This window comes from Pelophylax lessonae (assembly GCF_965119305.1).
Source record: "Pelophylax lessonae genome assembly, chromosome: 11".
Classification (NCBI taxonomy): domain Eukaryota; kingdom Metazoa; phylum Chordata; class Amphibia; order Anura; family Ranidae; genus Pelophylax; species Pelophylax lessonae.
Genome location: NC_138778.1, coordinates 53857815 through 53884956, shown reverse-complemented (window position 1 = coordinate 53884956; position 27142 = coordinate 53857815). Strand labels below are relative to the sequence as shown.

The 27142-nt window shown below is 42.0% G+C and overlaps 1 protein-coding gene across 1 annotated transcript in view; it reads right to left on the bottom strand.

The window, feature by feature from the left end:
* LOC309567354 (uncharacterized protein) overlaps positions 1–27142 on the bottom strand; it is a gene marked incomplete at its 3' end in the record, with an annotated part of 137265 nt that overhangs the window by 14275 nt on the left and 95848 nt on the right. Inside the window, exons 17-21 of the mRNA XM_082272769.1 lie at positions 25034–25152; positions 20401–20529; positions 16013–16190; positions 11046–11175; positions 964–1067 (exon numbers count right to left, since the gene is read on the bottom strand). Of these exons, the coding sequence (XP_082128895.1) occupies positions 964–1067; positions 11046–11175; positions 16013–16190; positions 20401–20529; positions 25034–25152 (660 nt within the window). The remainder of the gene's footprint in view (positions 1–963; positions 1068–11045; positions 11176–16012; positions 16191–20400; positions 20530–25033; positions 25153–27142) is intronic.

Below are 27142 nucleotides of genomic sequence, written 5' to 3'. Positions count from 1 at the left end.
ATCTTGCCTCCATTCACTAGAGGGACACATGGATTACAAGAGACCTTGAGAAATATTATGGCAGATTGTGTAAAGTTTAGTTTGCAGGAAGGACACAGCTATACCAAAGAGTGGCTGGAAAGATTGGAAGATGGAAGTGATTTTCCTGGGTTGAAGAAAGAAGAACTATCTCTTTCTGCTGGAAGACTAGGCTGAGAAAGATTGAAACCTACCGGAGAGCAGTGGAGGCAGATTGGACATTATTCTATAACCCCAGGAGTGAGATTAGAACCTCAAAGAGACTGTAGTGCAGTTAAAGGGCCTGATGCTGAGGATGCCACCAGAGAATGCTACAGAAACCCCCCCTGCCTGACCAGTAAAAATAGAACCTTAGCTGACACAGAACTGATGAGCAGCTGGGGCCAACCATAAACTAGTTTACCAGCAGAGACACAGTTTTCTGGTTAGAAACACAGGACCATTGTATGAATAGACTCATAAAGGGAAAATACCCCAAGCACTCTAATGTAGAGTCCAGGGGCCCTAACTAGCTGGCCAGCAGAAGGTTTAGAGCAAGAGTACTATTGAGTACAGACTGTTGCTGGGGTGATCACCTATAGGCCATGTTACTAGTTAGGGTTACCTACTGTATAACTCAACCTGCACTACTCACATTTCCTCCAGAGCTGTCAGTAATCTATTTTCACCACATGATGTCCCGTTAGATGTCTGGAGGACATACTGTGAGTCAACACTCATGGCGCCAGGTAATCACCATGTAAAACTGCAGCGAGCAGTGCTGACACAGTCTTTGCTGAAGACTGACCAGCCTGGAAAAATTTCAAAGTTGAAGAGAATCCTGTGGCATCACATATGACCAGCCTAAAGACTTCAGAAAAGATGAGTGGGTGCCTTCAGGGAACATAAGGGGGCACTGGGGGGACGAGGGAGTAGGAAGCTTAAAGTTTGGCTTTAAAAACTCACCTCCGCTTAATTCTTGTGGTGTCGCGTCCAGTACCTGCCATCCTCCATAACTTTCACCTAACTCACTTCTTGTGAACCAGCTCTCATTCCAAACATGGTAGTTCCTGCAGAAAATCCAGATAAAATAGGGAAAAGCTAGGTTCATATTTTCAGGCACAATTTAAATGTTCATAATAAATAAAAACCTTTTCTATTCTCTTTTCTGTCCAAACCATCCCAATGTGCTTTTCTCTCACTTACCTAGTCCATGGCAGCCTTCAATCTGCATCTCTCTGTTCAAAATTTGAAAAAGTGCATTCTTAACCTTGATTTCCTTTAGCATCATGTGATCATCCAGAAAACGTCTTATCCCATCATGCACTGCCTTACTGCATCATGGGATAGGGCTCATTTTACTTCTCTGGACCACATCACCCTCATTACTACACCACCTCTTTTTTAATTCCATCCACTTTCCTAATTCTTTCTTTAAAGTGGCCATACACTCTACAATCTGATTGTACAATCTCCTTTAGTTCTACTGTCAACTATGTAGTGCAAGAGACTGCCTGATTTGATACAAATAGAATAGATTGTTCAGTTGGGCCACCTATTCCATAGTTTGGGAAATCTAAAGGAAATTGTACAGAGATTGTAATGCCAGATTGCATCGTCTATGGCTAGGTTTATACAAGTATGTGGTAGGGAGTGGGTGGAGATACTCAGCTGTCATTGTTCTTTTGTAAACACAGCAATTTTACTTTTAGGCCCCATTCACACAGTCTAGTGGGAGCGCAATTTTTTTTAGTGCATTTATCCCCCAACATGCATAGGGCAGCCCATTGATTTAAATGGGTTGTCCTACACGCAACAAACGTGAGAAAGTAGCTTATTGAGCATTTTGGCGTGTTGAGGTTTGCATGTTTTTTCCTGCGCATTTCGTTAAGTTTGTCAAGCATTTTTGTGTGTGGAAAAATGCTTGTTTATTTCTACGTTTGGGGTTCCATGTTTACAAACTTCTAGGGACACATTTCTCCTTTTTTCAAAACTAAAGCTCTACTCCACCTAGGCTGTTATGTGATCGCTCAGCTTCTGCACACTCTGCCAAATGAATAATATATGCAAGAAGAAGGTTACGTACAAAACAATCGGTCAGCAGAGGAAGACACTAGCTATGTATTGAGGGAGAATGCTCATAAATTTTATCATCTAATTGCACAATGTCTATACAATTTCCTTTAAAGTGTATGTCAAGCCACGAAGATATGTTTTTTTATTTTGATAGCATGGAGAAGTATCATTCATAACCCATTTCTAGTTTTCACTGTGATCAGGGGCTCCATTAGAAAGGTTTTTAGTTTCTGTCCTGGATTTCCCAGAAAGGAATTGAGGTAAAACTTGCAACAGGGACTAAGACAGAAATAAAAATCTGTCAGGAGTTCTAGCCTTCCCCTATTCTACTAAAAGCTTTTTTTATTTCTGTCTTTGTTGATGTTGGAGAGTTACCATTGCTTCCTAAAACAATGTCAGCAGGACAGGAAATAACAGGATAGCTCTCTAATGGAGCCCCAGATAACAGTAACAACTCAATGGGGGTTCTAACCCTTCCTTACTCTATGCAAAACTAACTAAAAAGGTTTTGACTGGATGTATATTTTAAAGCCTAATCTTAGTCAAAAAAGGGTTTTTAAAAAAATCAGCACATGGGATATTACTTATAGTCAATGTGATGTGTCCATTGTGCTGCTGTGAAATCTTCCTCCTCCAATCCCCCGCCGCCATAATCGTCTGGTACCACGAGGGATAACATTGCTGAGGGACCTGGCATATGCACCCATCAACACTGCTGACTATGCCCATCCTTTCCACCTCCTCCTCCATTCAAAGAAGTTGTACTATAGCTTTTATGGAATACTATTTATAAATCGGACATGGGGCGGGTCAATGAAAGGCCAGATGTTTTTTGATTAATAGAAGCTATAATATAGCTTCTATTAATGGAGGTCAGGTAGGAAAGGGCGGGTATAGTTGGCATTCTTGATGAGTGCGTATGACAGGTCCCTCAGTTCTATTAACCTGTGTGGCACCAGAACATTGCGATGGCGGGGGATCTGAAGATGCAAAATTTAAAAAAATCTGCAGCCAGTAGCACAAGGGACATGTTGCAGTGAATGTATTTTCCCTTATGCTTATTTTTGTTTTTTAAACCTTTTTTGACTAAACTTAGGCTTTAAGGGCTCTTTCACACGGCCGCTCCGTGTGAGAGCTCCGCTGCGGTCCTTTTTTTTCCACGGAGCGGATGACATTTCTGTCATCCGCTCCGTATGCCCGCATATCATCCCATCCGTTTGCGGATGATATGCGGACATAATGTAAGTCTATGGGGGTTTGCGGATGTCAGCGGATGACACCGCTGACATCCGATTTTCCTTGTTTCCGTTTTTTGAACGGAACAAAAATAGGGTTTTGTTCAGTTCCAAAAAACGGAACAGAACTGACAGGAAGAAAATCGGATGTCAGCGAATGGTATTCCGCTGACATCCGTAATGCCATAGACTTACATTATGTCCGCAAATCATCCACAAAAAAATAGGATGATTTGCGGACATACGGAGCGCCCGTGTGAAAGGGCCCTAAGTGTTTTAACAGATATGCAATGTAAGGGCCTATATAAAAAATAATTTTAATTTATATTCAGCCGGAACCTTATACTATATACTGTAGCATTTGGGTAGACTATATTGTGCTTGCATGAGGGCACTTGTACAGAAGGTAGGGAAGTAATGCCTCCTTGCTTGTTCGTGTAAAATAAGATAGTAAGCAAATAGCTTATCTTTAGCCATCTAGTGCTTAACACGTGAACGTTATGTGTCATTGCCAACCTGTTCTATTGCATTATTTTTGCAATAAATCACAGGGCTTGGATTGTTTTCCTGAGTCAGTTACTAAACAATGTTATAGCATTGAGGAATGTTCACAAAGGAGAACATTAATTGACATTGGCAAAGGGGCGTACTCTGAAACATGTTATCCTGGCAACCAGCGTGATTCCCTGGCGTGTCCCAGTCTGAGTGTCCCAGTCTACGTCACTTCCCGCAACATCTACCTCCGGTGACGTGGATTCACCCGTCTCCTTGCCGCAGCCGGTTTCATGTGTTTCTCACCACTATCCCAGTGGTCACTCTGAGGCAGCCCTTCTAAATCACTACTGATATCTGTATCAATCATGGCAGTGCACATTTCATCAAGGTGGGGTCAGTCTAGCGCCCTACAAGGCTGTTGTTTTGGTTCACGTATATGTGGGGCTGGTTTCTGTGCAGAGTCCAGTGTTTCTGTTCAGCAGTTAAGGTGCAAAATTTACCTTTAAATTGCGCCTAAACCAGACTGAAAAATGCACCAAACCCTTTTTTAATTTGCACTGCAACTGGCCTGCATTTATGTGAACCGACTCTAGGAAAGGCTGGTCTAGTTCACATATATGTGAATCAGATGCGGTTGAAAATGCGTCCGATCTGCATATGTGTGAACCAAGCACAAGGAACCGTTGAGTTTAATGGGCCTTCCTAGCTTTTCTGTTTGTGATCTGGTCCCAAAACACTCACCGACCAACCAACAGTAATCAAATGACTGACGTCCATGCTGTCAGTCTTATCTTGCTGCTATTATTGGCTCAGTATCCAGGAGAGCGAGGGATAGGGTTTACAAGATACCCAAACAAAGAAAAAATGTCTCTGCTGAAATAAAAATACTTTTAGCTTCTCTCATGGACCAGTGGTGTACCTTTTAGCTGAGACCAGCAATTCTTCAATGTGTGCCTTTAATGCCTTTGCACACATTTAAAAAATCATCTTAGGCCTGAAAATAAGGTAAAACTCCCAAACATTATATTGTATGAACCCTGGAGAATTAAATGGGGGGTAGTTTACACTTAAGTTAATTTAAGGAGCCTTAAAATTGCATGCACCCATGAAGCGACAACAAACTTCAGTATACAAATAAGACATTAAGGGTCTATTAGATCCCTGATGTCCCATGTGTGATACACTGAAGCTACTGGAGTGGAGATTGCTCTCCATTACCTTCTTCCTAGGCCTCTGTAACAGTCAAATCCAGAAGTAACATAAAGTAAGTTATATAATAGTGATCCTGTGAGATACTATGTCTTTAAAACTGCAGCCTGCACTAATCACTCCCCAATCAGTTAGTGTGAAAGACAAATAGTAATCATTAAAAGTGCTAATACATAAATTAATTCACTGAATTCTGAAGCTGATTAAATCTTGCCAGGCAGCAGGCCTGAGAGGCAAAAAAAAGGACTCCTTACAGTGGACCTCCCATCTAGACAAAGTCTGGAAGGCAAATACCCTCTTTGGAAGGACTCCCCTAATATTTATCTCGAACCCCAGCCCACATCACTGGCAATTATTTTCTTAGTGATTTGCCCAGGTAAGATAAATATTTGTAAGTCATATTATTGTAAGTCATATGTTCTGAGCTTAGGAGATGCCTAACAAATGTAGAGAAAACAAAAACATACAGAGCTCAGGAAGCCTACCTAGATGCCCACTAAATTTAGACCAGTGTGACTCCTACTGTCTAGGACTTGGCTCTGAATCTTCAAGCTGGGTCTGGCAATGTCTCTTCTTACTTAGCCATTTGAGATGCTGGACAGCTCCCTGGACAATTCCTTGAATTAACTTGCATTGAACTTTGTTTCTCTTGAACCTTGAAATCTTTGCTCCTCCCATTTAAGCCTAAACTTCCTATTTAGGCCATGCTTTTGCATTTCCTGTTTACTAGATTTCTTTTGCTGTCTCCAGCCAATTTCTTCCTCTTGTCACTGCTGCTGGCATCTGTTTCCCCGCTATCACTCGTTACAGACCTTTGGCTTGTTCCTTGACTACGCCTTTGCTTGATCCCAACCTGCGAGCACTTGTTACCTATCTTTGGCTTGTTTACTGACTTCTGCTTCATCCCTACCTGCTATATATGCTACTGGACCCTGGCTTGCTCACCTCCTGGTAGCGTGATCATGAGGACCACAAACTGGTATTAACACATAGCAAAAATCATCTTCACTATCAGGAGCTCTGGTGAATAATGGTTAGTGCAATACAGAAATTGGAATGCTTTTCTTTAGTAGCGCATGGGAAAGCTAGAACTACTGTCAGATTTCTAATTCTTTATGTTTTGCTTTGCAGATTTTCCTTTACTTCCAGATTGGTAAAACTATTGGAAACAGAACAGGAAGTGAGGGTAAATTGCGCTAATAAAAAAACTAGAAAATAACTTGGCTTAGGATATGCTTTAAATTGTCTTAGATATAAGCAGTGCTTAATAGGGATAATTGAACGGTTCGGGTCGACCATCGGTTCGGCCCGAACATTGGCTGTTCGAGGTTCGGCCGAATTTAGAACTTTTTGCCCAAAAAGTTCGGAATTCGGCAACCAGAACCGACCAAAAGGCAATGGGACAGGAAATGGGCTTTAAAAGCCCATGATTGGACCAGAACCATTAGCAAAAGCCAATTGAGGGGGCAGGAGAATGCTAGGAATGTGATTGGAGTGACTAGGGGGTCCCTAGGCCAATCATTAGTGAATACGCCCCCCAGTATATAAGATAGCCCCCGCCAAATTCCTAGCATTGTTATACAGGACATGGAAGAGAGTGGAAGCAGTTCTGTTAATTTTACTTTAAAAGTGTCATTTAGCATTTATTAGTGTGAGGAAAAGGATATCTAGTGTAGTTAGAGTGTTCTTTTACACTTTAGTTAGCTTCAAAAATTTAGTTTCTGTAGGGAAAGTGTTAAGTGCCAGGGTGACCGTAATGTAGTGTAGGGTGAACTGACAGTGACTGCTATGGCAGGGTGACTAAACCCTTCCATAGCAGGGTGACCGCTATAGAGAAAAGCTAGTTTCTCTCAAGTCACATTCAGATCACTAATATGGCTTCGCTCCCGTCAGCATTCTTTATGCTGCAGGCGTTGCTAGTGCTTTTTTGGAGGACATGTTTGGAGTCAGACATGACATCTGAACATGTCTATAGGGGTATATATACACACCCATGTATGTATATATACACCTAGACATATATAGGTGTGAAAGGAGCAGAAAAAACTACTTGCGCTAATGAAATAATTAACACCAATATAGTTACGCTCCTATCACACCTATATATGTCTAAGTGTAATATACATATAAGTATGTGTGTATATATACCACTATACACAAGTTCAGATGTTTTGCCTGCCTCCAAAAACCCCAAAAAAATGCCTGCAACAACACACCTGGGCGTTTTTTTTTTTTGACGCTAGCGTTTTTTTGGGCATTTTTTGGGGTTCTTTGGAGGCAGGCAAAACATCTGAACTTGTGTATAGTGGTATATATACCACTATACACAAGTTCAGATGTTTTGCCTGCCTCCAAAGAACCCCAAAAAATGCCCAAAAAAAAGCCTGCTACTAAACCGGCAAGGTGTGAAAAGCGAGAAGCCAACAACCTGTTCTATAACTGACCTAATACAAACAATCTTTTTTTTTTTTTATGGTTCTGGACATGCTACAGAGCTGAAACTTCACAGGTACACCTTTTTATTTAAATTTTTTCAATAATTGGCTCTCTATGAAAAATGACACTTTTTAAGAACTTTTTTTTGTGTGATTAATAGTCCCTGGGGTATGACCCAGAACCCTAGGCACTTTTTAGGGGCATTTATTGGGTTTTAGGGCTTCAAAATGGGGTTCTGAAATCCGGGCCGAACTTTCGGGAAGTTCGGATGTTCTGGCCGAACCGAACTTTTCAAAAGTTCGATCATCCCTAGTGCTTAATGCAGTTTATTACATTCTAATGTTACCAAACATAAAATATATATAAAATATATAGCAGGTAGGGATGAAGCAGAAGTCAGTAAACACTCTCATATTACCACCCTCACCTTTCTGCTTCTCCTAACCTCTGGAGACATATCCCCAAACCCTGGGCCTCCATCATTTACCCATGCTCAACACACCACTTACCCTGCACCCTCTGGCTGCAGCCGCAGTCAGCACAATCTAGTTCCCATCTCTCTTCTTCCCAAGACCAGACTCCCTTTCTCTTGCGCCCTCTGGAACGCCCGCTCTGTCTGTAATAAACTCACCTCTCTCCATGACCTTTTCATCGCTAATTCATTTAATCTACTTGCCATCACCGAAACCTGGCTTCACGAATCCGACACTGCGTCTTCTGCTGCCCTATCCTAAGGTGGTCTTCTATGGACTCACTCCCCTAGACCCAATGGACGCAAGGGAGGGGGTGCCGGGATCCTTCTAGCCCCACATAGCACATTTCAGGTACTTCACCCACCTCCCTCTCTGTCACTCTCCTCATTTGAGGTACACTGCATTCGTCTTTTCTCCCCTGTTTCTCTAAGGACCAGTATCGACCATTTCTTGATGACTTCTCTGCCTGGCTACCCTACTTTCTCTCTTCCGAAATCCCCACAATCATTCTCGGTGACTTCAACATCCCTATTAATACTAACATTCCTACCACTTCCAAACTTCTCAGTCTAACCTCATCCTTTGACCTGAAGCAATGGATACATGCTTCTACTCACTCTGAAGGCAATATCCTTGACCTTGTTTTCTCCCACCTATGCACTCCGCACAACCTTTCAAACAATCCTTTCCCTCTCTCTGATCACTACTTTATTAGTTTCACTCTCTCCCTCTCCTCCACCTCCTCTCCCTCCAGCTACCTTACAGTTACCCTCAGAAATCTACGCCATCTCAACCCTTCTCTTCTCTACTCTGCTACCGACCACCTCTATGACAAAATCACACCCTGTCCTGCACCAACCTAGCCACTTCTGTCTACAACGCTTCACTCTTACCCTCCCTGGACACACTGGCCCCCCTCACCACACACCGAATCAGGCCCCGACCCCTTCAACCTTGCCAAACAGATAACACTAGAAGTCTGAAAAAGCATAGCCGTGCTCTTGAGCGCCTATGGCGTAAGACTAGGTCTCAGAAGGATTTTAACCAATATAAAACTGCCCTCCAAAAATACAACTCCAGTCTCCACACTGCCAAACAGACCTATTTTATCACTCTCATTAACAGCCTGCCATCACGCCCCCCGCAACTCTTCGCTACCTTTAATTCTCTACTCCGTCCTCCACTACCCCCTCCCACCGACTCACTCACTGCCCAGGAGATTGCCTACCACTTCAAACAGAAGATTGATACAATTCGTAAGTAGATCATTGCTGTTCAGATACCTTCCATGCCTTATGCTTCATACCCACAGGTGTGATCATTACTTCCCTCATTCAACCCCGCCACTATAGATGAGGTTGCTAAACTACTTGCTAACGTCCACTTAACGACTTGCCCTCTGGATCCTGTTCCCTCGCAAATGCTACGTTCACCTTCTGGCCCTATTCTATGTTCTCTAACCCACATCTTCAATCTCTCCCTCTCTTCTGGCAACTTCCCCAACTCTCTAAAACATGCACTAGTCAGCCCCATACTTAAAAAGTCCTCACTGGACCCAACCGATCTGAACAACCTACGCCCTATTTCCTTGCTCCCCTTTTCATCCAAACTCCTCAAACGTCTAGTCTACAACCGACTGTGCAACCACTTTGCCGAGAATAGCCTCCTTGATCCCCTTCATTCTAGATTTCGGCCTCAATACTCCACTGAACTTGCTCTGCTAAAACTGACAAATGATATACTAACGGCCAAAACCAATGGACACTATTCTGTACTTCTTCTTCTGGACCTTTCTGCTGCCTTTGATATGGTTGACCATCCCCTCCTCCTCAAAAAACTCCATGCCTTTGGTCTCCGTGACTGTACTCTTCACTGGTTATCTTTCTACTTATCCAACCGCACCTTTAGTGTTATGTACAATTCTACTTCCTCCTCTCCTCTTCCCTTCTCTGTTGGGGACCCCCAAGGCTCTGTTCTTGGACCCCTCCTATTTTCAATCTGCACCTCCTCACTGGGTCAGTTGATAGCCTCCCACGGCTTCCAATACCATCTCTACGCTGACGATACCCAAATCTATTTATCCACCCCTCAGCTCTCTCCCTCAGTCTCCTCATGTATCACTAATTTACTATCAGATATATCGGTCTGGATGTCTCACCACTTCCTCAAACTCAGTCCATCCAAAATTGAGCTTGCAATTTTTCCTCCACCATGTGCCCCTTCCCCTGATTTCTCTGTCAATATCGATGGCATTACTATCAGCCCATCCCCGCATGCCAAGGTCTTAGGTGTTGTCCTGGACTCTGAACTCTCCTTCAAACCCCACATCCAATCGCTGTCCAAATCTTGCCGCCTCAGCCTCCGCAACATCTCCAAAATACGCCCCTTTCTAACCAAAGACACAACAAAGCTCTTAGTTCACTCCCTGGTCATTTCGCGCCTCGACTACTGCAATTCCCTTATCATTGGCATACCTCTAGACAGACTATCCCCCCTTCAATCCATCATGAATGCTGCCGCCAGACTTACTAATCGCTCAGTGTCCGCTGCTCCTCTCTGTCAAGCCCTCCACTGGCTTCCGCTCACCCAACAAATTAAATTCAAAATACTTACAACATCTTACAAAGCAATCCACAGCTTAGCCCCTAGCTACATCACTAGCCTAGTCTCAAAATACCAACCTAATCGCTCTCTTCATTCCTCTCAAAACCTCCTGCTCTCTAGCTCCCTCGTCACCTCCTCCCATGCTTGCCTCCAGGACTTTTCCAGAGCCTCTCCAATCCTATGGAACTCCTTACCCTTATCTGTCCGATTATCTCCTACTCTATTAGCTTTTAGGCGATCTCTGAAAACCCTCCTTTTCAGAGAAGCCTATCCTACCCACACTTAACAAATATACCTCCATTTTCTCCATCAGCCCATCCCCTACGGTTATTGCCTTTTGTTTCACTTGACCCTCCCTTCTAGATTGTAAGCTCTAAAAAGCAGGGCCCCCTAGTTCCTCCAGTTTTGATGTGTATTGTAACTGTATTGTCTTCCCTCACATTGTAAAGCGCTGCGCAAACTGTTGGCGATTTATAAATCCTGTATAATAATAATAATAATAAAAATAATATTATCATACCACAGGGTGTCTTTACCCATCGATCTTCCAGTACTGCTGTATATGCTGTCAATACTCAAATTTGAATCCTTGTCATGAGCTGAAGCGAAGTTTGTAACCACTCTGGTTGGAATTCCCAGACTTCGGAGTGCTGGAAATTGTGAGGGAAAGTCATATGTCATACTTGTATCAAGGTATACAGGTCAAACCTTTAACTACATGCCTGACAAAAAAGGCCTACTTGGCAGGGAACTGCAAAAAAGGTCACAGAAAAAATTAATTTTCACCATGACATTATAAGAGAAAATATTCATGCCAATTGCACGGCCATGCGGCACTGTACCCAAATTAAATGTATGTCCCTTTTCCCCACAAATAGAGCTTTTTTTTTTGGTGGTATTTGATCACATCTGTGTTTTTTATTTTTTGCGCTATAAACAAGAAAAGACAATTTTGAAAAAAAAAAAGTAAAATATTTTTTACTTTCTGCTATTAAACATATCCAAGAAAAAAAAAATTGGAAAAATTAAAAATTAAATTTCTTCATCAATCTATGCCAATATGTATTCTGCAACATATTTTTGGCAAAAAAAAAAAAAAATCCCAATAAGCGTATATTGATTGGTTTGTGCAAAAGTTAAAGTGTCTACAAATATTTTTTGGATATTTTTAATTATTTTTATTTTTATATTTTTTACTAGTAATGGCAGCAAACAGCGACTTATAGCGGGACTGCGATGTTGCGGCAGATATTACGACACTAATTGACACATTTGACACTTTTTGGGGACCAGCGACACTAATACAGTGCTAAAAAATATGCACTGTCACTGTGCTAATGACACTGACTGGGAAGGGGTTAATATCAGTGCCAATCAAAGGGTTACCTGTGTGCCTGCCTTGTGTTTTTGTACAGTGTGGAAGGTGTGTTTACTAGGGGAAAGCATGAATTCTGCTCCCTGCTTTGCAAATACACAGGATCCTTGCCTTCCCTCGTGTCAGAACAACGATCTGCCTTGTTTACATAGGTACATCTCTGCAGAATGATCGGCAGGTGCCTACGGACATGGAGTCCGCAGTACCCGCCACTGGGCTGCCACTGTATGTGATCACAGTGGGAGCGGGCCGCTGGCTGCGCGCATGTGCATCTCCTACCCAAGACAGCCGGATCATGTGTATATATATATATATATATGTATATGTGTGTGATCTGGCACACAGCTGCCGCCCTGTAGCAGTTAAAAGATGCTGCGTGTATATTAAAAAAATGTTTAAATCTAGTGAGTTTCTAAATTCCTGTAGTTTGCTGACAGTGTGGCACTGGTCTCAACATTGGTATCAGCCCTGCCCAGCTCTGTGTTATAGAGATGGTGATGTGCTCTATAGTCCTGACCCACTTTCTATTCTAGGGTGACAACACTCCCAAAATTCTTCCAAAGATCACCAGGTGAAAAAGAAATGGAAAAAAGACAGGAAAAAAGAAAACGAATTCAGCCATCACATCTAAGGATTACTAACCTACAAGATACACTGTATATCATTTTTAATGTTGGGTTTAGATACAGTACATTTTAAGCCTTCACAATATCATAAAGTGCCAGACTTGCCCTTTTCCTTCTTTGCTGCTTGCCTTTATAATTGCTGTGTTTTTGGCCTCTTACTTCCAAGGTTTCCTACATATATAAGCACTGAAACAATCAAAAAACTGTGACCTTGAAGGATTATCCAGCTAAACTCATACCTTCCAAATATTAAGACAAAATACTTTTTAAACACCTTAGATAGCCACAGCTGAGAACCCAATGGGACCATTGTGTACCCAGCTCCAGAACTTTTCGGAAGTCATCTTGGGTGAGGGAACCTTTTAAATAGGGAAATCCACATCACTTTTGTGTGCTTTTAGTGAATGGTTGGACAGGGTTGGCAGTGTCCAATGTAGGGGAAAGTTCCAGTTGAGCAGGGAGAGCTCAGAGAAGGCTTCTTCATCAGTACTCTTAAGCCTCGTACACACGCGTCGAAATTCGGCAGGGAATTTTCGTCCGACGACCGATCTGCCGATTTTCGGCTTGTTAGTATGATGCTTCCGACAACGGACTCCGACTTTTCGGCCGAAAAAAATCTGGTGTGCAGGCTATAAAATTTTTGTCCTCCGTCAAAAAACGGCCGATTTTTGTGCAGTCAGTACAGATTTTGACAGGGAAAAATCTTATGAGCAAGACTGGGCATGCTCAGAGAAGAAAGAACACAAAGAAAGCAAACCAACACATGACATAACTTCTGAAGTAGAATTTTGTCGGTCGACAAAAGTCCAGTGCAGTCTAGGCACATTCCAACCAACAAAACACCACTCTGGACAAAAGACGGACGACCGGTCTGCGGAAAATCGTTGCGTGTGTACTAGGCTTTACTCTGGTGGTTTGTCTGGTAGCATGGAGCTAGTGCAGATTGCTGAAATCACTCTTCTGGTATTCTGCCAAGGAGCACTACGCCTGGTAGCTGAAGCTGTCCTTTGGTAACATGTTTTAAATATGCTGAAGCTGATTATTCACTATACTGTTGTATCAAATGCCAAAGACTGGTTGATCTGTTGTACTAAAAACCCTTTTTAAGATTGATATTAAATACTTTAATGTATCACATTCTGTGTGCGAGTGATTCCTCCCAAAGTTATGCCCTGACTACGTGTGTGTGATAGATTATATCCTTTAGATAACAACAAATAAAGGAATTAATTTTGAAAAGATAAAAGATAGTATTAGCTTACCGTATTACTGTGTATTGTATTATAAATTGGGGACCAACTTACTAGCTATAGGGAATGTCAACTTGAGCCCCTAACATGCTACAGAGGATTGTCAGAGTCTGCTGACCACTGCTGAAGGTGGTGAGAGATTAAGGACATGGTACACAGGTAGCTGAAGTGTAGCAGGGGTCTCCAAACTTTCTAAGCAAAGGGCCAGTTTACAGTCCTTCAGACTATAGGAGGGCCTGAATGGGTAGAAAATGCCTCAGACTTTGTGGTTAGCAAGGGTAAAACAATTACATAATGCATGTGAGCAGTAGGTGGAGGTATAGTGCCCCATCATTGATATTGGTGGGAAGAATAGTGCCCCATCATTGTTATCAGAAGGAGAAATAGTTCCCCATCATTGGCATTAGTAGAAGGAATAGTGATCCATCATTGCTGTCAGTGGGAGAAATAGTGCCCCATAATTAGCATCAGTGGAACGAATAGAGCCCCATCCTTGGTATTAGTGAGAGGAATAGTGCCCCATCATTGATATCAGTAGGATGAATAGTGCCCCATCATTGGTATTAGTGGGAGGAATAATCCCATCTATGGTGTCAATGGGATGAATAGTGCCGCACCTTTGGTGCCAGTGGAAAAATTAGTACCCCATTGTTGGTGTCAGCGGAAGTAATAGGGCCTTGTACCAGTGGGGGGATTAGTGCCCTAAGGGCCAGATAAATTCAAGCAAAGAGCAACATCTGGCCGGTAGGCCACAGTTTGGAGACTGCTGTGATATTGGCTGCAGGAGATTGTTGGAGAGAGTCTTCTAGGGATCACTGCAATTACAGCCTCTTCACAATTTAGTGCTTCTGCTACTGACTTATGGAGCCCAAGAGCAACACCATAAGTGCCAAAAGCAGCCCGTGGACCACAGTTTGGCACCAGGGCTCAAAGCAGTGCTCAAAATGTATACAGTTTATATGAACCTATCAAAATCAATTCCATTCATTGTAATTTAATATAAAATATGAAACTTTTTGCTAACCACTATACATACATTTTGAAAACCTATTGGCTGGTCGTTCTATACTACCATTCTTTTTTTTGCCTGTATGTATGTAAACAAGGCAGATTGTCCTTCTGTCAGAGGGGAAGGCACAGATCCTTTGTTTTTGCTAAGCAGAAACACAGATCTTTACCTTCCTCTAGTCAAAACACAGTGGACCAACACCAGCAGATGACATGGCTCCCCAAAACATCACGGACTGGAAAATGTTACATTTCATTTGGAAATCAAGATTCCAGAGTCTAGAGGAAGAGTAGCGAGGTACAGAATTCAAGTTGCATGAGGTCCAGTGTGAAGTTTCCACAGTCAGTGATGATTAGGGGAGCCATGTCATCTGCTGGTTTTGGTCCACTGTGTTTCATCAAGTCCAAAGTCAATGCAGCCCTCTACCAGGAAATTCTAGAGCACTTCATGCTTCCCTCTGCTGACCAGCTTTATGGAGATGCCAATTTTATCTTCCAGCAGGACTTGGCACCTGCCCACACTGCCAAAAGTACCAATACCTTGTTCAATGATCATGCCATCACTCCCCCACAGTGAGTAAGCACAACCTAGGCACACAGTTAACTGTTTAAGCACCCCTGATGTTAACCCCTTCTCAGCCAGTGTCATCAGTACAGTGACAGTGCATATTTTTTCAGCACTGATCACTGTATTAGTGTCACTGGTCCCCAAAAAGTGTTTAAAGTGAAGTCCCGCTATAAGTCACTGATCGTCGCCATTGCTAGTAAAAAAAAGAAATGAACCAAAATTGAAAAAAAAAATCACACAGTTTGTAGACGCTATCATTTTTGCACAAACCAATCAATATACACTTATTGGGATTTTTTTAACCAAAATATTATGGCAGAATTTTTTTTATTCGATATGTTTTATAGCAGAAAGTAAAAAATATTGTTTTGTTTTGTTTTTTCAAAAATTTTCAGTCTTTTTATGTTTATAGCACAAAAAATAAAAACTCCAGGTGTGATAAAATACCACCTAAAAGAAAGCTCTATTTGTTGGAAAAAAAAGTACAACGTTTTTTTTTTGGGGTATGGCGTCGCACGACCACGCATGTGTCAGGTAAAGTAACGCAGTGCCGTATCGTAAAAAATTGCCTGGTCAGGAGGGGTTAAAATTAACAAGGAGAAGATGTTGTGTCCATATTAAGCCATGTATTTATAGATTTCAGTTTTGTTTGTAAGTTACCTGTACATAAGACTCCACCGAATACCCAACATTGCCCATATTTAACTGGCTTATATCCTCGTTTACGCCACCTGGTAAGGATCTCAACACTCCCGTTCCAGTCCGAAGGATCAACGCCACCTGAGAACTGAGAATCCCAGTTTCCTTCCAGAACACCTTTATCTTCAAAGCTATTTATCTGGAAAAGGAAGGCAATAAAACTTGATTTATGCTGGAAACTAAAAACACTAATTTAGTGCTTCTGGGTTGCATTGCATTGATAGTTCCAAAACTGTTCCACAAAACCCCTAATACTGTCACTGATGCAGTCAATCTGGAGAAATGAAAATACTGTATGCATTATTGCTGGAGTTGTTTCCCTTTGGAAATTATTCTTGTGAATCATTGTGAATGAGTTCTTGCTTATTTATTTATTTATTTATTTTTTTAATGAAAGGGAACTCTAATTGATTCCCATTGACAAGGACTATTACTAAGGTAAGGTGCTATATTCTCTTTCTTGTACATACATTTTTTAATTTCTCCAGTTTATTTGCATATTGCCAACTGTGTTCAAAAGATGACCCAAGTTTGCAAATGGGGTTGAAACAATCTTGGTGCCTAAAATATATTTTACTCCTGTAAGCCTAAATCATGCAAGACATTGCACTAACATAATCATACAAAATGGTGTACATTTTCCCAATAGCATAGTTTAAAATCCACTTTTTTTTTTTATTATGTGGTCACATGACACCTAAAGCACAGTTTTTTCATCTGCAGGCCAGTCTGTGGGTGGGGAGAATCATCATGCTACACCCTTCAAGTGGCTTCAAGTCTTCATCTGGGGTTTAAGGTCTGCAGAAGGCATGCACAGATCTTAAAGGCAGCCCAATATGTGCTGACTACAAATTCTCCATGTTGCAATAGTAATAAAGAGAATAAGATAGGAAGATTTTTTTGTAGTCCAAATTAGAAGAGCACCAGAAAACTACATAAAAAAGAGATGACCAAATACACACTTCAAAGCTGACTGGTAGTCTTTTTAGAAAAGAAATACAGTTTTCTAATGCCAGGTCGTTGCAGCCCTCCTTGATTCCACTGGGTGATGGACAAAGGATCTGTACAAAAAGTCAAAAGGAGACACAAGCACAGCCGTCCTCGCATAATATAGCTGTTATTGAAGACATAAAATGAAACTATAATAGTTCATGCACTCACATGATCCTAGATCAGGGATCCTCAAACTATGGCCCTTCAGCTGTTGCGGAACTACACATCCCATGAGGCATTGTATAACTCTGACATTCACAGACATGACTAGGCATGACGGGAATTGTAGTTCTTGAACAACTGGAGGGCCATAGTTTGAAGACCCCTGTCCTAGATTGTACAGGACATTGAACGGATGTTGTCCTTCCACTTGGGAAGATGACAGCTCTTTCGATGTAGGTAGGAATTGCCAGACATCTCCTTAAAATGTATTCTGGAAAGTATCTTGCCATCCTGACTCCAGGATAGCTCAAGATGCAGAAAAACCAAAGAATGTGCATTTACAACATGTGTGAACTTTATACCAAATTTGTTGGTATTATAGTAGGATACAAAACTACCTACTGTATCTAGGGAACCATCCCAGATGATGAACACATTATCAATGTATTGCCCATAATAGACAAGATGTTGAGCAAATGGGTTCTGGGTCCAGATGTTGTATTTCTCCCAAAAACCCATAAACAAATTGGCATAGCAGGGTGCAAAATGTGCCCCTATAGCTGTGCCAGATATCTGTCTATAGAATGAGCCTTCGAATTGAAAATAATTCCTCTCTTGAGCAAATTTTGTGCATTGACAAATTAATTCAAATTAAAGGGGGTGCATATACTCTGCTTCTTAAATAATGTTTTTTAAATAATCATTTAATATATATTTAAAATGTGTTAATTCATTATTATATCATAATGTATTCTTGATTGCCATTAAGGTTGCTTGTTAGCCTTTTTACACTGTTCCTAATGTGATTGAACCTTTCCTGGTATGGCCCCTTTAAGAAGAGGGGCATAAGAGGGGTTATTGCAGATGAAAGGAGGTTGGGTATCAGTGTGGGCTTGACCTGAGGAAGGAGGCCATGCCTCCAAAATGCGTAGTCATAGCAACGGATGTGGGTGTGTACTGTTGCACCGTCCTTCTCTCCCTACTATCTACAGTCTTTCGGCAGGGCCGTAGCGTCCATGCGCAGTGGCAACTGTGCCGCCTGGTCCTGGCGCAGGTGCACTTGGTCGAGAACGCCAGAGCCTCAGCTAGGAGGACTTGGGTCCCGTCATCAGGTGTGTTAAGAGCAGCGATCGAGCTCCGTACAGCTTGAAGGGGTCATCCAGGAGAGGAGAAGGGAATCAGCTATTGTGCATGCCCTGTACCATATAGGATCATGTGAGTGCATCAATTATTAAAGTTTAATTTTATGTCTTCAATAAAAACTATATTATGCGAGGGCGGCCGTGCGCTTGGGTCTCCTTTTGACTTTTTGTACAAATTAGAAGAGCAGCCTGCTCTCTGCCTGATCATGCTGCTCCTCCACAGATACAGTGGCATGAGTGAGCACTGTGACCTTATGACAAAAAAGTGTCTACATCTAAGGAATGGTAAGCTGCAGTATATTACATTTTTTGTTTTGGTTTTAGGTATTCTTGAAGCTGGTATCCGTAATTAAACATAGCAGTAAAATAAGAGAGCAGCAAAAAAATTTGCCAACATGATGAGAGAACACTTCGGTAGGAATTAATCACTTAACTAATTGATCTGAGGTAGTGTCAGCAATTATATATCCAAAGCCAAAACTTTTTTTTACCATTTCACATGGGATAGAGAATGGTTAAGACTAGTAATTGACCAATATCGTTTTTTCATTGCCGATACCGATATTTTGGCCATCGGATATTGGTATTGGCCGATATTGGCCGATATTTTCGGACATTTACATTTTTTTTTTTCACAGGTACTCTTGTGGAGGGATCTGGGGGTCTAAAAGTCCCCAAACCCATTCTCTGCACTTAAAAGCATTCAAAACTCCAAGTTTGGCTGTTTTGAATGCTTGCATTTTTTTTAATTTGGCGCCAAGTTCCCGGACATCACTTCAGTTTTTTTTTACATGGAGACCCCATCAGAGCTGAATGGGGCTTTGATTGGGTCTTCGGCGGCCGTGCAGGTAAGATGCCCGGGTCTCCCGGTGGGACAGGAGACCCGGGCGAGCCGCTGAAGGCAGCGGGAGGAGGGAGACGTCGGCAATATCGGTAACCTCAAGGGAAAGTGCATATCGGCCCCTGATATATAGGTGTTGCCGAAAATCGGTCGATCCCTAGTTAAGACCCAATAGTTTTCCAATAGTGAGATTTCCATTTACTTAAGTTAAGTATAGGAAGTTAAGGAAATCACAGTTGCCACCAGAACAAGTGGTCCCAATGGAGAGTTCTTCTCTTTTCCTGTTCTTTTACAGCTCAAAACTTTGGATTTTCTATTTCAATATTTTTATTAAGGTTTTATGAAAAAAGGGAGATTATACAACTCATACACAAACTATAGTATCAAAATAGAAATAAGATAAGGTCCCACAGCGCAGTAGGGTGATATCAATATATCAGTGGCAGGCAAGATAGCGTATCATAATATCAACTTCAATCAATAATTTCAGATGAAAATTTGTCTGTCACACATAGATAAACCACCCTATCAGGGCGCTTGGAAAGCCCACACAAGGGACATAGCTAAACCTGACCTGATATCAGCCTTTTGCAGTCTCTGTCCAGTACAGCCCCCTATCGGTTGTGCTGCAAACCAAGGACTATATCTATAGGAGGTGCACAGTGACAGAAAAATACGCTCATCAGTCTTTTGCTTGTCTTTTCATTGTCCAATTACAGGATGAGACCTGTAATTAAAAGTTAAACTGCAGAGAAAGCTCAGGTCCTCTTCTCTGCCAGGAGAGACTGTGCTCTGTGGCAAAGCTGTGTAACTGTCAGGCCTAGATGGACATAAATACAAATTCTTTGGCAGGAAAACCCCCACATATTTATCTATTTCATATGTATATTTAGCTGTTTGCCTGGAGTCCAGTTTTAAACAAAAGACAGTGAGCTAAAAGATTTGCCCAGTATGAAGAAACAGCAGAGTGTCTGTGAATGACCAGCTCTTTGAAAGGTTGGAATGGCAGTAGATAACCACCGTACCACAGCAGAGAACTGGCAGAGTATCACCAGCATGGTAAGAGTCAGAAAATGTCCAAGGATGAAAAGATGTTGGATGTAGCTCTTAACTGTGGCATTTGACCCATTATGACTTTAAAATGTAAGCATCTGAGAGCTGTTCAAGCATTGTTTATAGCAAAGTTTTAGTTGAATTATACCAAAACATACCATTGCGCTGAGCACTCTACCCACATAAGCAGGTTCACTTCGTTTTGAGCAGTCCAGGGTCTTATCTTCTTTATAGTTTAAACTTCTGTTTAACATTTCTAGACATGTCTCCAAAATTCCATCTTCAAACTGAAACATAATGTCAGGAAAAATTAGCTTGATGGAGAAAAAAAGTTCTAAGAGCCCACAGACCAGATTTCCCCTTAAAGAGTATCTGTAGTGGTGCAATATGTCATAAACAGGCTCTTCCAGTAGAAGCACATCCTGGTGTATTGATGTATGCAGACAGGTAGTCTTTTGTCTTAAAGCATCCTGGAAGTCTTGAAACCAGGGAGACACCACTATGTAAATTTTGGCTTACACATTGTCTTTGGCTTGTCCCTTCCACCTCCTGTGTTTCTATTAGTCATTTAGGCCACCACTCATAGCACTGGGCCATTAAAGAGGAAGAAAACGTAATTGTTAAATATTGACTTCCTAGGTGAAGTTTACATTTTAATTTGGGTGTAAGGGCTCCCAGACTAAGCTAGCTAATACCAAGATTGCATCAACCTAGCCTACTAATGGATTAAAATGACTGTTTACAAAGTTTAAGTCCAAAATACATGTGCTTTAAAGGTTTTCACTATTGACAAGAACAATGAACAATAATTACTAATTGGTTATTATGGGTTAGCCATTCCACACACAATTCTTTTACTTTAAAACCTTATAATATATCCACCCAAATTTAGGACAACACTGAACCATGCTCCACAAATGTAAAGGCAGTGGAAACTAACAACAAAATCATTACCTTGTCCCCTCTAGAGTGGCTCTTGTTAACACTTCTGTCAGTGTCCCATCGCTCACAGCTTTTGGTCCACGATTAAAGTGGTTGTAAAGGCTGAAGGTTTTTTTACCTTCACAGTGTCACACGCACTGGCTCCCCGGCTGATGAGCGGGGGCGGTGAGCGTCCGCCTGCCGCAGTAAATCTGCGGTCGTCAAGTGGTTAAATGCGCTGCCAGATAGCGGTAGGCTGGGCGCACAACATTTGTAGTAAGTGCCCTATGTGGACGTCCTCATTGACATTCTCAGCAATACGTGGCTACTCAGGCCATAGTCAAACAATTACTTTCAGTGTGGAATATAATTACTTATAATGTAAAATATTTTTTTATCTTTTCCATTTTTCTTTTTGGTTTTTGTTATTTTCCTTCTATTTTCAACTCATCAGTATACAGTATGTGAGTTAATTATTATATTCCATTATTATGTAGAGCATTGAATCACTAGCTCAGAAGAAGCTTAATGCGAAACATGTCGAGCAACTTGGCTCAATGAAATGCTGTATTCAGTTGTAATCACATCGATCGATCCCCCTGGGAAGACAGCACAAGCACCTGTCACCTTCGTGGGATCGTCCCGATGAGAAGTATTACCTATACCAGGGGTCTTCAAACTTTGGCCCTCCAGTTGTTCAGGAACTACAATTCCCATCATGCCTAGTCATGGCTGTGAATGTCAGAGTTTTACAATGCCTTATGGGATATGTAGTTCCGCAACAGCTGGGGGGCCGTAGTTTGAGGATCCCTGACCTATACAATTATGCTATATCAAATAGCTCGTATTTGCTTGTTATACTAGTGCATTGTGTCTGCTTAACTATATTGATGTTTTGTACACCGACGCCTTTTTTGAGGCGATGTATATCTGTATTTTTGTTTTTTTCTTTTTTGGTTTTAAGGTGTAAATTAATAAAATGTTTGTGTTTTACTGTATCCAGTGCCTCCAAAGTCCATGTTTTTCCTTGGTATTTCTATTTAGTCCTTTACAATTACATTATTCCACCCGGGAAAAAAAAAAAAGCACACCTTCAAATTACTGCTACCCATTTTTATAGCTGCGAAACAGACAATTGTTAAAGAATGGCACTCCCCCCACTCTGAAACCATCACTAAAATGAATACTGTTCTTTTGCATGGAAAGATCCAAGCACTTCTAACGAATATGATCTTCTAAAGCCTGTGATTGATTCACAATAATGCTGCACAATTAATCGTTAAAAGATCGCAACCTTGATTTGACCCCCACACGATTTTACTCCAGCATTACTACGATTCAGCCTGCGGCCACACCTCGTATGATTTAAAGTGGTGCGATTTACAACCCGGCTTTAATCATGATTTAATAATACTTCAGCACTACTTCTGTGAGATTTGTAATGATTTAATACAGCTTCAGTGAGAGGGGCTGTCACAGGAAGGAACAGTGATGTTATAAACAAAAGTTTAACTAGGAAAGGGTTTTGCAGGTACAATTTGTAGCGTGATTTACATTATAGTCTATGGCAGTGAAATCGTGCTTAAGTCCTGAAAAAGTAGTATATGAACTATTTCTCAAATCACTACTTGAAATCGTATCTATTAAGACACTGCCATAGAAACACATTGGATGCTACTTCAGGTATTTTATTTATCTAACACACAGGGCCGTCCTTAATACAGGGCACAAGGGGCAGCTGCCCTGGGCCCGGTCATTGTTGTGGGACCCAAAACAGCTGCCCCTTGAGCCCCCACTGCCTGCAAATAGTTGATAGGTGGATTTGGGAGGGCCCAAGAAAATATTTGCCCAGGGTCCAATCAATATTAAAGACGGCCCTGCTAACACATAAACTTTTTTTCTTTTATGTAAAGCACTGTACCAAATTTGTTTATCAGATGCTCTATTGGAGGTTGTATACAGGGCCACTGATAGGGGGGGACCACCAGTCCTCCTGTAGGGGGCCCTAACAGCCCGGGGAATCAGTGCGGTTGGGCGGTGGGGCAATTACAAAAGGAAGCCCTGCCCCATCCTGCCAGCTTTCAGCTGCTGTCGTGAGAGACACAGACACAGAGCAGCATTCCTGTAATTGCTTCTCCAACACTGATCCCCTTTCCTGTACTACCTGCTTCTGATCCCCCCTTCTTGTGTGCCCCCTTTCACTCCTAAAATTTAGGTGCGTGTTATACGCTGATAAATACGGTACTTGATCTGGGTTTCTTTTGCATGAATTAATGCATCAATGCAGTGTCGTATAGAGGCAATCAGCCTGTGGCACTAGTGAGGTGTTAGAGAAGCCCAGGTTTCTTTGATAATGGCTTTCAGCTTGTCTGCATTGTTGGGTCCAGTGTCTCTCATCTTCCTCTTGACAATACCCTACAGACTCTCTATGAGATTTAGGTCAGGTGAGTTTGCTGGCCAATCAAGCACAGTAATACCATTGATCATTAAATCAGGCATTGGTAGTTTTGGCAGTGTGGGCAGGTACCAAGTTCTGCTGGAAAATAAATCAGCATCTCCATAAAGCTGGTCAGCAGAGGAAAGCATGAAGTGCTCTAGAATTTCCTGGTTGCGCTAACTTTGAACTTTATAAAACACAATGGACCAACACCAGCAGATGACATGGCTCCCCAAATCATCACTGACTGTGGAAACCTAATACTGGACCTCATGTAACTTGGATTCTGTGCCTCTCTACCCTTCCTCCAGACTCTGGGACCCTGATTTCCAAGCGAAATGGCAAATTTTCCACAGTGCGTGATGATTTGGGGCACCATGTCATCTGCTGGTGTTGGTCCACTGAGTTGTGTAGGCTGATTTCATTTTCCAGCAGGACTTGGCACCTGCCCACACTGCCAAAAGTACCAATACCTGCTTTAATGATTATGGTATCACTGTGCTTGATTGGCCAGCAAACCCACCTGACCTAAACCCCTTAGAGAATCGGTGGGGTATTGTCAAAAGGAAGATGAGAGACACCAGACCCAACAATGCAGATGAGCTTAAAGCCACTATCACAGAAACCTGGGCTTCCATAACACCTCAACAGTGCCACAGGCTGATCGCCTCCATGTCATGCCGCATTGATGCAGCAATTCATGCAAAAGGAGCCCTGATCAAGTATTGAGTACATACTATACTGTACATGAACATACTTTTTAGTAAGCCAACATTTCTGTATTAAAAACCCTTTATTTTATTAGTCTTATGTAATAATCTAATTTTCTGAGATACTGAATTTTGGGTTTTCACTAGCTATAAGCCTTATAAGCCTATTAGCCATCGTCAAAATTGAAAAAAAGAAATGCTTGAAATATATCACTCTGTGTTGTTTAACACATCTTGAATTGAATTACAGAAATAAATTAACTTTTTGATGATATTCTAATTTTATAAGATGCACCTGTATATGTGGATATATGGCGATCACAAGTTTCCTGCACAAGGAACCAGTGCGTGACACTGACCATGACTGATTTGTGAAAATTGGGCAAATAAACTAAATTAAAGTTGTGTAAAAAACCAATCAGGTTCTCACAGTTTGTCTTCTATAATGGAAAATATGTTTTTCTTTTACTTTGAGACAGGTGAACAAAAAAGAAACCAAAGATATACAGACAGATAAAGATTTTTGACTTTTTTCCATTCTTTCTAATTTGCATGCATGTTACTGGTCATTCACTCAAGCCAGTGGATTATTACAGTTAGGTGACTAGCATTTTCAGAAATTATTCACCAATGACATTATCTCTATTTTTCTTTCAGTAAATATATTTTAATAGTAAAAAAACAAAACAAAAAAAAAATGGAAAATCAAAAGGATGTTCTTACTTGCCCAAAGTTCCATCCCATTTGCTGAATGGAATCTTTTAATCCATAATAAATGATGCCGCTGTCATTCAAAACATACTCAAGCCTCTCATTTTCATCCTCCATAAAGACAACATCATCTGAAGACAAACATGTATTAAACGCTTTAAAAGGTTATCTTTTCTAAGGTGTACAAATGACAATTGTGACAGACTCAGCCAGAGGCTTTTGGAGGGGACTGCAGGGTGGCCTCCTGCCTGCTGACTATGGGCCCTGGCTTTTAAGGGAACACTACTCTTTGGGAAGTGTGTGCTTGAGGGACCCTTGGAGTGGTCTTGTTTGATTTCATGTCCATATCTCCCCATCACACCTAGACTCTGGAAACTGGGGGTTGCATATACATATTTGGGGCCTCTATGCCCCAAACCTGCAATGACTGTAGATGTTAATGTAATCAGCTCAAACCACTGGAGTTTTATGCCCTAATGTGTTTATTGTAAGTAGGTCTATCCCATAGTGTGCCTCCTAAGTGTCTTTCTCCCATGGTTAATTGGGTCCCATATTGTTTCTGTCTGTCTTCTCATCTATGTGTTTATATTTATAATAATGTGTATTGTACAGTACTTTGTATTCATGGTTGTGGGTGACTAACCATCACAGAAAACATTGATTTAATTTACTTTTTGTTGAAGGATGTAACATTTACTGAGATTTCAACAGAAGAGCTGATAAACCGGGCAGAGCATCACCGGTAAAATCTTCTAGGTTCCAGGGACATGAGATGGTGAACCTCTATCCCCAGACACCAGTTCCAGAGTCTGGGGAATTAATAGACTTTTCTGCTGAGGCGGAACAACCCGATGAGCCTCCAGCAGAAGAGCTGGCATCAAGGCATGGCGCTGTTGACCTCTGCATATAACAATCAGTGGCCCTGAAGGATTTGTGCAAGGCCACCGACTTTTCAGTTTACTTCCCAGTGGAACAGCTGGCATAAGGGCAGAACATCAATGAGCTCTGCCCAGCATTAACAGTGGCTTCAGTCTTCCTAAGGGATGAGGCGGCCGGCCTTAATCCCACACCACTGAGAGGCACATGGGATTTCCTGCCAGCAGCATCTGTGAAGTTACAACTAACCTCTCCAGTTGAAGTGCTGGCAACTGGCCAGAGGGTCCAAGACCTCTGTCCCACACTCACGGCAATTTTGGAGGCCCAGTGTAAGAAGGTGGTGATCACTCCTCAGCAGCCAGATGAGGGTAAAGGAGATGGAGCAGCTGGCTCATCTCCCCAGCAGCAGACAGTGCCCCAGAATGGTAAGGACCACCCAGCTGAAGATTCCACCACCTCTGTCCCACACCTACTGATGACAACTATTCCCTGCAGCCAAGAAAGAAAATCATGTGGACCGACTATGTGAGTTCACTCTGCCTGACTAATGCATGTCCAGACCAGGTGGAGGTCTGGGACCTTGTTAGTCAACTTGTGATGGGGGATAAATGTGACAGACCCAGCCAGGATGGGGGCTTTTGGAGGGGACTGCAGGGTGGCCTATTGCCTACTGACTATGGGCCCTGGCTTTTAAAAGAACACTACTATTTGGGAGGTGTGTGCCTGGGTGACCCCTGGAGTGGTCTTTTTTTGGATTCAAGTCCCTATCTCCCCAAAACACCCAGACTCTGGGAACTGGAGGTTCCATGTACATATTTGGGGCCTCTATGCCTCAAACCAGCAATGACTGTAGATGTTAAAGTGATTGTGAAGTCTCGTGTTTTTTTTTTTTTAAATAACAAGCATGTTATACAGTACTTATTGTACCTCCTCTGTGCAGTGGTTTTGCACAAAGCAGCCTAGATCCTCCTCTTCTCGAGTCCATCTTCGCTGCTCCTGCCCCCCCCTCCTGTCGAGTGCCCCCACAGCAAGCAGCTTGCAATGGGGGCACCCAAGCCAAGCTTCGGCTCCATATGTCCATTCAGACACAGAGCTGCCATTCAGCCCCACACCTCTTTCTCCTGATTGGCTAACTGACTTTGATTGACAGCAGCGGAAGCCAATGGCGCCACTGCTGTGTCTCAGCCAAACAGGAGGGAGAGGACATCTGAGAGATTGGTGGAGATCGCTGTATAGAGATGGGGC